The sequence below is a fragment of the Psittacula echo genome (assembly GCF_963264785.1).
Source record: "Psittacula echo genome assembly, chromosome: 4".
Taxonomy (NCBI): Eukaryota; Metazoa; Chordata; class Aves; order Psittaciformes; family Psittacidae; genus Psittacula; species Psittacula echo.
Window position 1 is genome coordinate 47,012,562 of NC_137738.1, and position 14,311 is coordinate 47,026,872.

The 14,311-nt window shown below is 46.0% G+C and overlaps 2 protein-coding genes across 2 annotated transcripts in view; both read right to left on the bottom strand.

The window, feature by feature from the left end:
• Positions 1 to 4,002: 4,002 nt before the first annotated feature.
• On the bottom strand, positions 4,003 to 6,421 carry SLC35D3 (solute carrier family 35 member D3; the record flags this gene model as incomplete). Its single annotated transcript, XM_080616644.1, has 2 exons — positions 4,003 to 4,829; positions 5,986 to 6,421. 2 exons carry the CDS (start codon positions 6,419 to 6,421, stop codon positions 4,003 to 4,005), a joined length of 1,263 nt encoding a protein of 420 aa, XP_080472770.1.
• Positions 6,422 to 11,446: 5,025 nt separating this feature from the next.
• The window catches only part of PEX7 (peroxisomal biogenesis factor 7), a 44,392-nt gene continuing 41,527 nt past the window's right edge, over positions 11,447 to 14,311 (bottom strand). The window contains exon 10 of the mRNA XM_080616056.1: positions 11,447 to 13,506. Coding sequence (XP_080472182.1) covers positions 13,438 to 13,506 — 69 coding nt within the window. The 3' untranslated portion in view covers positions 11,447 to 13,437. The remainder of the gene's footprint in view (positions 13,507 to 14,311) is intronic.

Below are 14,311 nucleotides of genomic sequence, written 5' to 3' on the forward strand. Positions count from 1 at the left end.
AATACTGTGGCTAATTGAGAGGCAGGGTTGATCGCCTGCACTGCACTTAGAGGCTTCAGGTTAAAAAAACACAGAAGAAACCTCAACGGAATATGTGAAATCATATGGGATGCAGGCAGAGGGCAAGGAGACAGGAATCGTGGTGTTAAAGCTTAACCGTGACAAGCAGCAAAATGTTCAGCTGTTAATTTAGAGACCAGAGCTGAAGGGCTTGCACCTTTCTGCCTGATCAAGCGTTTGCCTGCAGCAAACACACATAATCAAATTACAGGAGGCTGTTAAGCACTGGCAATAAACCACCACCAGGCACGCACAGCGCTGTGGAGTGTTGCTTAATAAACTGTAAAATTTTCTTTCACTCTCACCTGTTTTGTGGCAGGTTGCTTTTCACTTTCCTCCTGGAAGTGATGGTAAATGCAGGGTCATTGTCAGTGATTTGCGCAATTTTTTAACTTATCCTTAGAAATTTTAACTATCCCTGCCTCCAAATAATGTCACCTCTCTTTTATTTATTTGAGAAAAGAATGTATTTTGGAAAAGACAGCCATTCTGGCTTTCATTTTCCTGTTGCATGTGTATTTGTGTGCATGCGTATATAGTAGCGCTAGAGCAGGTGTTACTCGATGATGTGTTGACACGGAAATTAACGTCTATTCTCCAAGCAGTCATTGTGCATCAGGTTCATTCATTATCCTGGAACAAGGACAGTTGCTTTTTCTAAAGTGTCCTGCAGGCACATTTGTGTGGAACTCTTAAGATGAATTCTGCAATCATCACCAGCCCCAGTGTCTGGCACAACCCAGTTTGAGCCACGGGCACATAATCATAATAATGAATAATTGCTTTCATCAGAAGCAAACAGGTAAAACTTAATGCTTAAGTCATCTCCTAAGGTTGCCCATGTGACATAGCTGGTAATAAAAATACTTAATATTGTAAAGCTAAATCAATTTTAAGTCCTTTAATAATGCAATGATTTTATAATGTATCTATTAATAGTGAGCATCATCTTATTTTTATTTATTCTAAAGTTACAGCAGTTACAGTAGTGGCACTAAATCATCTTATATATGTAAACAAAGAAACCACTGCTGAGAACCACAGAAACTTCCAAGAGGCACAGAGGACTCGGCCACTTCAGATTCCTGCGTTCCTTTGTCTGTCCTCAGTCCCTCTGCCCATGACAGTATTTATAGTGTGCAGTCACATGTTGAGAAAACTTGGACGGTATAAAAGCACATGAATAAATGAACCAAAAATAAATAGCAACAATAAGAAAACCAGAACGCTTTTGGAAAGCAGTGCGTTTTATTCCCACATTTCATTCTGCAGTCTTCCACTGACGCTATTAAAATACCTCAGCACGAGGCACTGTTTTTATTTTATTGTGCAACAGTCTCTATTACTGAAAAAGTGGATTGCATTTGCCAAATCCCCATTTTAATTTAGGGAATTTACAGGTACAAACAGGATACGATATAACCACATTTCAACCATACATGCAAATGTACAACATCGTAACAGCAGCTTTTTTAACAGTCAAAACTGTTTGAATTTCCACCAGTTTCTACTAATACTTCAACAACAGTAAGTGACAAAACACTGAACTCCCCCAGGAAAAGGTCCTGCAATAAGAATCCAGGGAGAGCTTTCTACAGCACATGACAAACACGGAGTGTACACTATGGGATCTAAGACTGGCATCCAGATGGTGAAAAGATCCACATTTCTTGAGGAGAGAGAACACTGAGCACAGTGGGGACAGATCAGAAGTGTGGGCTTCTCTTCAGCCGTCTGTATGATTACAAAGCAGTTCAATATCATTATGAGTTCAGTGATACATCAACTATAAGTCATAGGCACAAACTTCTGTAGTCTAGGATGCACCTGAAAAGCTAACAAAACCCCTATTATATTAGCCTATGAACAATAAATAGTGCTTTATTGAAAAAGATGCCATATGGAGCTTGAACAGAAAGTAAACGTATTTTGGCATACAGCCAGTATCTCTTAAACATAAGGTATACATAACGCATGATGTACAGACCTCCATACCCGGTCCTCCAGCTCAGCTTTTAGCCTGAATGTCTCCATAGCCCTCTCTTCCAAAACTCATGGGTGATGCCAGATCACCCGATTTCTGTGCTCACTCAAAAAACATACTGTCACACCAGTGTTTCTGCCTGCACACTTATTGTCAAGAATCTAAAGCTCCCCCAGAGATCAGTTTTGCAAATATCCCCTGCTGGGTAAATTGCTTATTTCAGATTTCTGTGCTGAACACACTGTGAGGCTCATGCTGCCTGCTTGGCTTGAGAGAGCATCGGGCTAGGCACTGATTAACTAGGGCCGTGGGGATAATTGAGTTTCAGCTCAGTGGCTTAATAAATAATAATAAAAATAAATAATGTATAATAATAAATAATAATAAAACCAAACTTAGCTGATTTTTTCAGGAGATGGTAACAACTTCTTTCAGCCTCTGGTCAAGATGGCCTGATGGCTGGGGCACCCTTTTGAGATGAGGAAGACTCAGTCAAATCTCTTCTCTGCCTAGTTCTGAGCAAAGGTTTGACTAAAGAATCCCCACATACCAAAAGGACATCCCCATGCTAAGAAAATACTCAAACATCCGTTTCCCCAGTCTTTCCTGGTAACCGTATGTGGTACAAAATATTAGCATATCCAGTTGAGGCCTTGCTGGAGCACCTGCTTCCTGCTTCCCGCTTCCCTCAGTAGCACTCGAGTGCCCATGGTGCAGCGACAGCTCTGCTCCTTGCAGCCCAAAGGGACAGCCTGTGGAGCAGCTCCCACCAAACCCATGGATGTCTCGGTCCCAAGCACACCAAGCATCCTGGCCCACAAGCACTTCTCCGAGGAATCTTGCTGGAGCATGCTGCAGCTCCTGCCTGCCCGTGCTTTCTTCTACCGGACAATACAGTGCAGGGCAGTGAGGGCTGATACATGCAAAGTCATGTCGCAGTATGTGGCCAGGATATAGCAAGTCTGCCCTGCAAAGGGTTCCCAGATAGTGTCCATAGTTCTGCTATAAGCCTGTACTTCTGAGAGAGGGAGAGGACAGCCAGGTTCCAGTCCAGGCTCTGATTCAACCGACTTAAGGGTATGAGGAGGGGATAGCAGAAGGCACACACTTCCTCACTAATTTTTTAATAGCCCTCCCAAATCAATATATACCAGCATTTCCAAACTCCTTTATTTGGGTCAAGCTAATATTCCCAATGCTACATGTAGTTAAAGCTCATAGAAAACCATCCTTCTTTTGCTAACCGAAGCTTGTCAAAAGTTCAGATCTGGTTCTGCTTTCATGTACACCACCGCAAGACAAAAGTATTTCTACTGAAGACACAAACCACTCAATGCAAACCTGGTCCAAGGCTCAGCCTGGCCATGGAATCAGGGAGTTTCAATTCTTCAGTCAAGAGGGTGATTTTACACCAATCTAACTGAAATGGCACAATCTCTAGCTCTGTTGCAATTGTATGGACACAGAGGAGCACATAAAGGTACAGTTACTAGAAGCTTATATATTGTAGGAATATGTTTATGTAGAGTACCTATAATTGGACAGATACAGATAGGGAAGCACATTGACAGAGCCTTCAAATGGTGTTAAAATCATGAGGCTCCAGACACAAGCTAAGCTACAGGCCACTGCTGTGTCACTGACACTGCCAACTAACTCCATGGTACTGATGTCCTTCACATCCCAGGCTGCTGGGCAAGCACCCTGTGACTTCCTGTTACTCAACTCTCTCTGTGTCCGCAGTAGAGGACTTGGCACCTTTAGCTGTGGTGGGTCTAAATTGATGTACTGAAAGCAGCTGAAAGCAAGACCAAAGCATGAGCAAATTCTGACCTTTTGCTTTTTGACAATGAGGTAAAGTCATCCTGCATGATTTGGATTTGTCAGCACTGATGTGGAAATGTATGCTCTGCTTTTCCCCCTGTACAGAGAAACACGTCTGCCCTCAAACCCACTTTTTAAGGGTTTGGTAGCTCTTCATTTTCTATCAAATAATCCTTCTTTATGTAGTTAGCACCCCTCACCAACCTCCATACTCCAAGGTAGGCATCCTTCAGTGAGCTCCGGTTCACTTCTTGTGTGCTGGTGGCATTTTCCTCGATCACTGGTCCCTTGGCAGGTTTCTCAGGGCTGTCCTCTTCCTCTCCATTCTGGCTGCCCCCTGTGGCTGATCCTTTCACTGCTGCTTCTTCAGCCCCCTTCTCATGGGAAATTGCCTCCATCGCAAACAGTGCTTGGTCCCCCGCCTGGCTTTTCCTCTCCTCTTCCCTAGTTTCTTTCTCCAGGTCCTCATAGTTGCTCTGCCGTCTGGTCTCAATGTACTTGGCCACGCAGTAAATGACAGACCCCAAGGTGTTGACCACAACACCAGCTATAAATAACTTTGTGGGCTCCACATCATTGAATGCCACCATGCCCACTGTGATGGTCGCTATGCTCTTCACCACCCCTACAAAGCTGGTGGTCACAGCCGAGTTAATGTAAGTGCAGTGAAGGGTGGTAAAGTTCATGGCACAGCTAATCAGGACGCAAGCGATAAAGATGCATACCATGGCAGGGTCCTTCCACCCTGGGAAGGACCAGACATTGATGGAATCCATGCTGGCAAAGGAGCAAATGATGAGAAAAGGGGTGGCCGAAACAGCGATGGCGTACTGAGCTGTGAGGGGTCCATATTCACTATCTATACTGGTCTTCTGAATGAGCACCAGGTAGGCAGCATGTATGAGTACAGCCAGCACGCCTGTCACATAGCCCATAGCATCCCCAGTCAGGTCACCAGCTCCTGTCAGGAGAGTGACAGAAAGAAACAAGCATGGTTTTTGCATGTGAGACAGAAAGAGAGCACTGCTTTGGACTGCGGGGTATTTAGGAAATAGGCACCAGTGCACTTGATGTAACTCCTAGCATTTGTCATGCTTTTCCCAAGGCTGGACATGCTCACCTCTGAGCAGGTACATCTTTTTGTGGTCTTTTTTTCATGCTGCAAACCTACAGAATGTCTTTAACTCTCTCCCTAAACCCCACTGCCAAAATCAGTTTGTGTTCTCCCTTTTTTGAAGACACTGTGGGAAATTCGCAGCCAAAGCTGCACATGCACACAGCAATCCTGAGCATCCTCTTGCCAGAGTGGGTGCATGTCAGCTCTGGCTGGCCAGGACACATGCCCTCCAGCCTCCTGACTCTCCTGCTCCCCCCAGCACAGCCAAACTGTGTGCGGTGAGAGCCTCTCTGCTGAAGCCCCTATCACACTACTTTGCAGATCAAACTACTTGCCGTACATGTGTGCCCTGTGCCCTGGGGCAGCCCCCAGTCCAGGAGTGTTGTCGGGCCAAGCAGAGCCGGCTTCGCCTCACATCCCACCTACACCTCGGCTGGAAATCAACACTTAGGGGCCTGCAGACGACCCCTAAGCTTGCACCTGCCCCTGTAAGACTGCACTTACCCCAGTAGGGCTGCAGGTGCCCCCATGGGGTCGCAACTGCCCCCCAGAACATTACACCTACCCCTGTAAGAACATTACACTTCCTCTAAGACCGCAACACCCGCCACGGGGCTGCACCTTTCCTAGCAGGGTTGCAATAAGGTTGCACCGACTCCCATGGGTTTACAACCGACCCTACAGGACTGCACCGACACCCACAGGACGCCCCTTTCGCCGTAGAGTTGTACCTGTCACAGCGGGGCTGCGTTTCCCGACTCGCACCGGTCCCCGTAAAGTCGCGCCTGCCACAGCGGGGATGCAGCTGCCCTGCAAGGCTGCACACCCCCCATCACCCTCACACCTCTCCCCCGGGCTGCCGCTGCCCCCTAAGTCCCGCTCTGGAGCCCAGCCGGAGCGGCGGGGCACATCGGTGCAGAGCCGGCGCTGCCGTCGGGCGTCCCGCGGAGCGGCCGCACGCCCCGTCCCGCCCCTTCGGCGCGGCCGCGATCGCACTCACCGGCTAGCGCGGCGCCGCAGGTGGTAATGAGGACAGCGACCAGGACGCCGGGCGAGGGCATGCCGTCGCGGAGCACAAGAGCACCGGTGAGAAGGGTGACGAGGGGCAGGCAGCGCTTGAAGACGACGTACATGGGGAGGCTGAGGCCGCGCAGCGACCAGAGGGTGAGGGTGGACTGCAGCGTGGCCAGGGCGGCCACGGCGGCGAAGGGGCGCGCCAGGCGGGGCCCGAAGGGTGGCAGCGCCGCTAGCCCCCGCCGCCGCAGCGCTTCCAGCCCCAGCGCCGCCGCCGCGCTGCTGAGGCACTGCAGCAGCGTCAGGAAGGCGAAGTGGTAGCGGGCCAGCAGGAACTTCAGCAGGATGTTCAGCGAGCCCGAGCACAGCCCGTGCGCCACCGCCACCGCGACGCCCCGCGCACGGCCCCGCCACCGGCCCATCCTCCCCGCGCACGGCCCCGCCGCCGGGGCCCGCGCCACTGCCGCCCGCCCGGCCACCCGCCGCGGCGGCGGGAGGGGGGGGACGGGGGACGGGCACGGGCGGAGGCGGGGGGCGGGCGGAGGCAGGACTCGCTCCCGGGAGGGCGGCCGCCGCCCCCGGCGTGTCCCCCCGCCTCCCCGCTCCTCCTGCCCCCTCTCCGCCGCAGCTCCCCGAGTGCCTCCCCGCTATTCCCACTACGTCTCCGCCGCCGCTTTAGGTGCTCCCCCTCCCGGTGTTCTCCCCCAGTTTCGCCCCGCTGTGTCCCCGGGAGCGCCCCCCCGCCCCTCCCGAAGCCGGGCGGCGGCAGCGCAGCGCGGTGCTTTCAGCAGGGGGGACACAAACGCGTCGCGGCAGGGCGCGACCGGCCCGAAAATAATGTGTGAGCCCCGTGGGAATCCCCGTGTCTCCCGGAGCGGGGAACTCAGTGCAAACCCCCCCAACTCGTGCACAAACAGGGCAGCACCGCTTTTCTCTCTCCAAGAACGTACAGCCTGCCAGGTGAAAGTACCTGTCGAGCCTACCAGCGGCATCCCTCCCACAGCCCCCGGCTCGCCAAAGAGAGTCTCTTCGCCGGCGGGGAGCGGCGGAGAGTGGAACCGTTGATGAGGAAGGAAGCAGGGAGAAAGAGCCTGTGTCTAGTAAGGGAGCTTTCTTTGGAAAGTCATTAAAACTTGGTAACCACACGCAGATGTCTTAAATTTCAAATAAACTCTCTCTTTCGACTTGCCAGATGAAGGTTTTAACATCTATGTTAAAATCACCTCAACTATATGAAAAAGCAGAAGCAGTTTTCTCGAGCAGTCAGTCCTTTACCAGTCTCCTGCAGTGTCAGGCACCGTAAGGGAATGAAAAACAATACTTTTATTCAGAGCTGGCTTATATTCTTGAGCCTTTTAACACTATACATGTTAGGTCCCTCTCAGCAGTAAGATCACCTTTCACCCATCAATAGGAGATAGGCAAAATTAGTCTTTATTTTAAACAAAAGCAGTCTGCCCCCTCTCCACAGGAAAGGTGTTAGAACAAGCTTGTGGGGAGAAACCGGCACAGCTGATAACCACTGCTTGGTTTTGGAAGGCTTACTGTAAAAAGAGTGTACCTGATCCTGACAAGGATTGCCAATTCTGGTGGGTTTGTATGGAATTTAGCACAAGAACAGCACACATTTTGGTCGTATCAAAAAGGCACAGCTACTTTCTGTGAGATTTCTGCAGAAACATAGAATCATAGAATAGTTAGGGTTGGAAAGGACCTTAAGATCATCTAGTTCCAACCCCCCTGCCGTGGGCAGGGACACCTCACACTAAACCATGTTGCATGTAACATTACATTTCACTTTGTTCAGTTCCCAGAGCTCACTAGATGTACACAGCTTCCAAAAACAGCTGTACTTCTTCCCAGTCATTACACTGCTCTCTGTTCGGGTGAGACCTGTAGCAGTGGCAGGAAAGGGATGCTGATGCTAACAGCTCTCAACAAGAGCAGAGCAAGCATTAGAACTGCCAGGTGAGCAAGTGGGCGTGAAACAACCACACTAGGATGGAGTGGCAGGAAAACCTTACCGGACCTGCAGCACTGGGCTCTGCTTCAGAACCAGGAGAAGCCATGTATGGACAGGGTTATTGGTGGGTGCACTAAGGGGCTCTTGGTGGTCACAAGCATCAGTTGCACCAAAGAGGATGTGTTACGTATTTCCGGGGTTAGAACTAGCAGTGGAGCTGGTATGGGCAGGGAAAGGAGGCAGGGAAAGGTTTTTAAAATTAAACAACAGAGGTACACATTAAGGTAAGAGTATTTGAAGATGAAAACTGGTAACGAGGGAAAGGAAACCGTGGGTACCATTGAAATCAAAGGTAAGCCACAACAGAAATCTATGTTCTGTAGGCAAAAGCTAGAAGAACTTATTTTTTTCAGCCTTTGGGGTAAACATGTGGATGGAGACAGAAGGGATCTTTGGGATGTTTGGAATCTAACCTGCAGCCAGCTTCCAGAAGGTTGGAGCTGAGTGCAAGTCCATCTTGCATGTCGGTGCTATCAGCCCTGCTTGTGCAGGGGCCAGCAGCTGCTGCTGATTGCCTGTGGCTGCTGCAGACACAGCAGTGCTTCCTTCTACTTTTTGGCAGGTGTTCCCAGGTAAATATTCTTTCACACCAAAGGCTGTCTCCAGCTTTCCTGCCTTTTATTTTCCAATCTTCAATTTATTATTTTTTTTTTTTTTATCAAGCTGCTCTTCTCACTCCCTCTTACTTGCCTGGCAGCTTTTCACCTTCTTTCCTTCCTTTCCACATTCCCATTACAGAGCTTGACTGACATTAATGAAAGAACAAGACTGACAAGAAAGAACAAGACTGAGTATTAGAGTGAGGACCACTGTAATACTCACCTGACTCAAAACTGCAGTCTCTCTTTTCCTCCCTTACCTTTTCTCTTCTTCATTTTTATAGAATTTATGGGAAGATTTGCCTGATATTTGAAATTTTAAATTGGCTTTTCCCCTTCTGACTCTTAAGTGCTCCCTAATTATTTTCCATGACAGCTTGTTTTCCATTTTGTTCTCTCTCTGGTTCTTACTCAGGCAGTTATATTTTCATCTTCTTTTTACATGCAAATCTTTAGTTTTAATAATATTTGAGTACTTACATTAAAAACTCCACTGATTGAAATATTAAAACACTGAAAAAAACCCCACAAACCCAGCCTCTGTGTGTATGCCTCCTTTTAAAAGGTGAGAGTAACACTGAATTTCTCAGTCACAAAAGTCACAGATGCAACCCAGATACTTGAAAGTTTAATCTTTGCTGACTCAGGGTGGGAAGAAAGCATTACTGAAACTAAGAAGTTTTCAGGCAAAATTACATTGTCAGTGGTCACCTCCCTGGGGATCATCTCGTCCAACTGCCTGACCACTTCAGGGCTGACCAAAGGTTTAAATCATATGTCCAAATGCCTATTAAACACTTGACAGGCTAGGGCATCAACCACCTCTCTAGGAAGCCCATTCCAGTGTTTGATCACCCTCTCAGTGAAGAAATACTTCCTAATGTCCAGTCTAAATCTCCCCTTGGCACAGCTTTGAACCGTTTCCATGTGTCCTATCACTGAATCTGAGGGAGATCAGCACCTCCCTCTCCACTTTCTCAGGAAGCTGTAGAGAGCAATGAGGTTGCCCCTCAGCCTCCTTTCCTCCAAACTAGACAAACCCAGAGTCCTCAGCTGCTCCTCACAGGACATGCCTTCCAGCCCTTTTACCAGCTTTCTTACTTACCTATGGACACATTCAAGAACCTTCACATCCTGCTTAGACTGTGGGGCCCAGAACTGCACAGTACTCAAGGTGAGGCCACACTAAATTTGGGAACTCAGGCATCCATGTCTCAAATACCATTTCCTCTCTCAGAACTCACCTGTGCTGCAAGGCCAGCCTCTCCGGCAACATGCCTTGTGGTACTCCTGATTCTGGCCTTGGGGAGGAGAGGGGAAGGTGCTGTGTCTTGCCAAACCACCCCTTTCTCAACATGGATCCAGGCCAGACCCAGTACTAGCCTCTCACCGCCTCTCCACACCACCACAATCAGAAAATACAAGTTCTCCTGAACTTCGCTGAAAAGGCACTGGATAAAGTGACAGAGTGACATAATCTGAGGTAACACTACTGTGAAGGTACTTCCCTCATGCTAGCTGTTCTTGTGTCCAGAGACAGCAATGGACATTCAGTTCATAAGTTGAGTTGACTGTAACAGAATTTTGACCCAGCAGTGGGACACAGATGACAGTAACAGCTCTGTGGTAAGGAGACGATTATGATGCCTTAACTCTAATCCGTTGATGTAAATTATGCTCAGCTTTGCATTTCACCTAGGTACAATGACATGGGTGAGGTATAAAACCCAAACATGGAGCAAACTAATGACAAATTCCTAAGGGTATCCTTTTTCTATTATTCTTTTTAATCAAAATGGTAACAATCTATATAAAATGGGCAGTTTAATTAGGGTCTAATGCAACTATATAGAGAAAGCATTGTGCAGAATTGTATCCATTCTCCAGCACGTGATCCTGAGCACATTCAAAACTGAGCAGCACTACTGAGAGGCTTAGTACACCCATGCCTGTGCAGCAAAATTTGAGATGAGCACTGTACTTGGCTAGAGGAAAGAGATTGTTTCATCACTAACATGTAGTGTGCACAAGCAGACAAAAAGAATCACTTCAACTAGCTTTTCTTTATCATAATGCAGACCTGATGGGGCATACAGGTAGGCAAAGCTGTGTGAGGCATGGTCTCTAAAAGTACTATCTCCCAGTATTCATACAAGACACAAACCATGATTATGATACTCTTTATTTATAAGATGCTCTCAGTATCTTTCACTGCAGTTACTTTTTGATTAACAATTCTCAATTGGAGACCTGAACATGAGAGTAGCCAAAATACTGTATGCAATTAATTTAACAGCATTATAAGAACAGCAAATCCACTCCTTCAGAACATGATGAATCAATATATTTCATGAACCAAAGAGAAACCTATGGGCTTCCATAAAACAAAATCTTCCGCAGGAGCAAGTTTAAAGGTAGAACACGTCTTTTAAGATTGTTGCTGCTAAAGGTTCATTTACTGTCAAAGTAAATGAAAAGAAGTTCAGAAGCTAGTATTATGGTCATAAAATCAGAAGTATTTCTTTATGACAATTACAGCAAACATTCCCTGAGAATTAAGAATCAGCAACAACTATTGCCAGATTGTTTTTTCTGTTACAGTGCAGAAATGTTACAGCACATTCTGTCCATGCAAAGATCACACAGGAAGATCAAAGGCCACAGTTTTTATTTACTACGTGCATTTTCTGGATGCACTTATTTTTCAAGAGAATTACATCCAGATGCTGCAACCCTCAGTACTGAAGCTAACCAGGACATGAGGGTAGAGGAGGCAGTTAAGAAAGGTTTAATCCATGTGTTGTGTATGTGTGCGTGTGTTCAGAATTCCATTCTTTTTCCCTTCCCCCTCCCCGTGCTAGGTATTCTAAATTTGCCCTTCCAACTGATAGGCTATGGCACCATTTTCCTCCCTCCCCCCAGAAACATGCATCTAAAGTACATACCCAGCACCAAAATGTTCCACTCATTCAGACAAGTACCTTGCAGTCTAAGCAGAAAAGGGAGGTAAAGCACAAGAGTGGGGAAACTATTAAAGTTGGAATAATCAATTTTAAAGCTTAAAATTAGATTTTATGGCCCACTGTATTGCTGAAAACTGTACAGAATAGAGCTTTATTGTTGCATCATTCCTCAGCAAACAGAATTAAAGTGCAGTGAACATTTGGAATTTGGTGCAACACACTGTCACAAAACAGAAAATACTGTTTGTTTTTAATTCAGCTTGAGAAGATGGCATTCTGCAGTCAGTTTGCACTGACCAAGAAAATAAGAAGATCCTATCAGAGTCCAGATTCTCATGTTGCAGAAGAGGGTTTCTTTCTGTCTTGTCCTATCACCAAATCAATACTTGTGTATCTTCCTGTGGCTACCTGCTAGTACCCTGGCTCTTTCACCAAGATAGCACAATCATTCTTCCTTGCAACTTGCAGGGCTTAGTTCTGCTGAATTATTTTTCCTTTCTTCAAAGCATCCAGAAGATCTGGCAGTGTCTGCTATTGCTTGATATATGAGTGCTGCAACCCAGAAGTGTACAGCATTCATTAACAGGAGACTATGAAAACCAGACCAAAGATCTGTAAAGGCCCAACCTTCAAAGAGTCTTTTGATGGTAAAGATTGTTGATGAGGGGTAAGAGCAGACAGGTTAAAAAAAGAACAACAACCAAACAAAAAACTAGCAGGAAGGAAACCAGGAGAGAAGCCTAGCATATACCCATAAGAACTGCAGGAGTATCACAGTTGGATCCTGAAAGAGTATTCAAAGGAGACTGGAGAAGCACAGAAACTGAACGTCTCTAATCACTTCAGAAAAACTCAAATGAAAATACCAGCACATGGGCTGAGGAGTCAAAGTAAGCAAGCAAAGTACTCAACTTACCTATAATATGTTGGGCATATTCTTCGAAGTATAATAGCTTGGCCACACTGGATCTGCTATGCTTATGTCATGCGGTTAATCTGTAGGTTCAGCTAGCCTGGACATCAGCTCTCAGTTTGGCCAGGCTGTCAGACGTTCAGAAACATTGAATACATGGCCTCTTCTGCCTCTTGGAGAAAACTTTCTAAGTGCAAACAGAAGTCTAATAGAAGAGATGGCTGTCCCATCTCTTAATCTTGAGGGTTGCGATCCAATTATTTTGCATGTATTTCATTTTTTCCTAAGTGTTTTCTCTATCATCAGAGTATCTTTTCCCATCAGTTGTTTTACTAAAGGACATCTACTGGAAAAGATGTATGAAAATAATCTTTACCATCCTTGTGAAGCGGCAATCACAAAGGTCAAACAAATCAGCTGGCTATAAACTATGACATTTACTCTTTATCAAAAGTATTCTTCATATTGCACAAGAAAATAATACAATGTGAGTCACAGCAAAACATAAAAATATAAATGCATCTGAGTGATACAAATCTCAGTTGACATTACAGTACTTGACCATGAAAAGCCGCCTTCTTCTTTTCCACAGTGACATTATCTCAAAATACACTACCAGTTAGTTTTAATCTGCATAAGGATCAATAAGATTCAGGCCTCTGCTCCCATCATTAGCCAGACAGATCACAAAATTGTGTGATTTTACTTTAAAGACACCAGCTTGTGTCTGCTACAGCCATTCTTCGGCCATTCATTTTTGCTGGCTCCTGTGCAGTAACCCAAGCCCTGAAATCTCCACATGCTTAACTGCACAACACTCCATTCAAGCAGAGTTTTACTTAAAAAGAGACACTAAGATTAGTGACACAGTTGACACTTCAGCAGAAGTCTGGTTGTGGGTCAAGAAATAAATGTTCCTGGTGTGTTCTTCCCTTTTTCTCTAGACAGGAACTGCCAGACACGATGGAGTGTAGATCTTGACTAGTTCGTCCCAAGCGCAGTCCACAACCTACAAAGCAAAAAAATCCAAATATATTTAGCTCCTTCTATAAATGTCACTATTACAAGAAAAAAAAAACCAAAACAAACCCAAACAAAACAAAAAACACCAAGCAAAAACCCAAAAACCAGAAGGAACTCAGAAGAAATCAATGCCTATTGTGGAGTTAATGCCTGTTGGTACTCTGATTTACAATGCTTCAAAATTACATAATAACACAGTTAGTTTGATTTTTTTTTTTTTTTTAATAAAACTTTGTGCTAACTTTACTGAGATCCATGAAAATTAGCAATCTCCTATTTTTTATACTCCCTACGAGGAAAGCTGGGAAACCTTTGAGTTTCAACTCATTGTTCCAAACAGGCTAAAGAACGTAACTAAGAGTGAAATGAAGGACACACAGAAGTCCAGACCTCGTGGTGTTTCTTCTCTTTACAAGGTCTCAGGACCCTTTTACCATGTTATATAAACACACACTTGCAGGTATGGAAAATTATTATAGACGTATTCCTAATGGAGAGCTAAGGAATGGAAAACCAAAGAAGTTGACCAAAATTATGCAGGCAGCTTCTGGAAGAATTAAGGTGGAACTTCAGTCTCACACTGACAGCCTATGAGATCACTGTGCTGTATTTTGTTGAGGAGACGTCTGTTTGCTGAGCATTGAGAAGTGGGGGATGGTGATGTTGCTTCAAGCACTTCCTAAACCCAAGTAGTCTGATGAGAAGTGATGCCACTTGTGCCAATGGCATCTTACAAACACAGTGACTGACTCCAACAGAACTGAAACTTTTCTGAATTGCAAGTGCCCAGC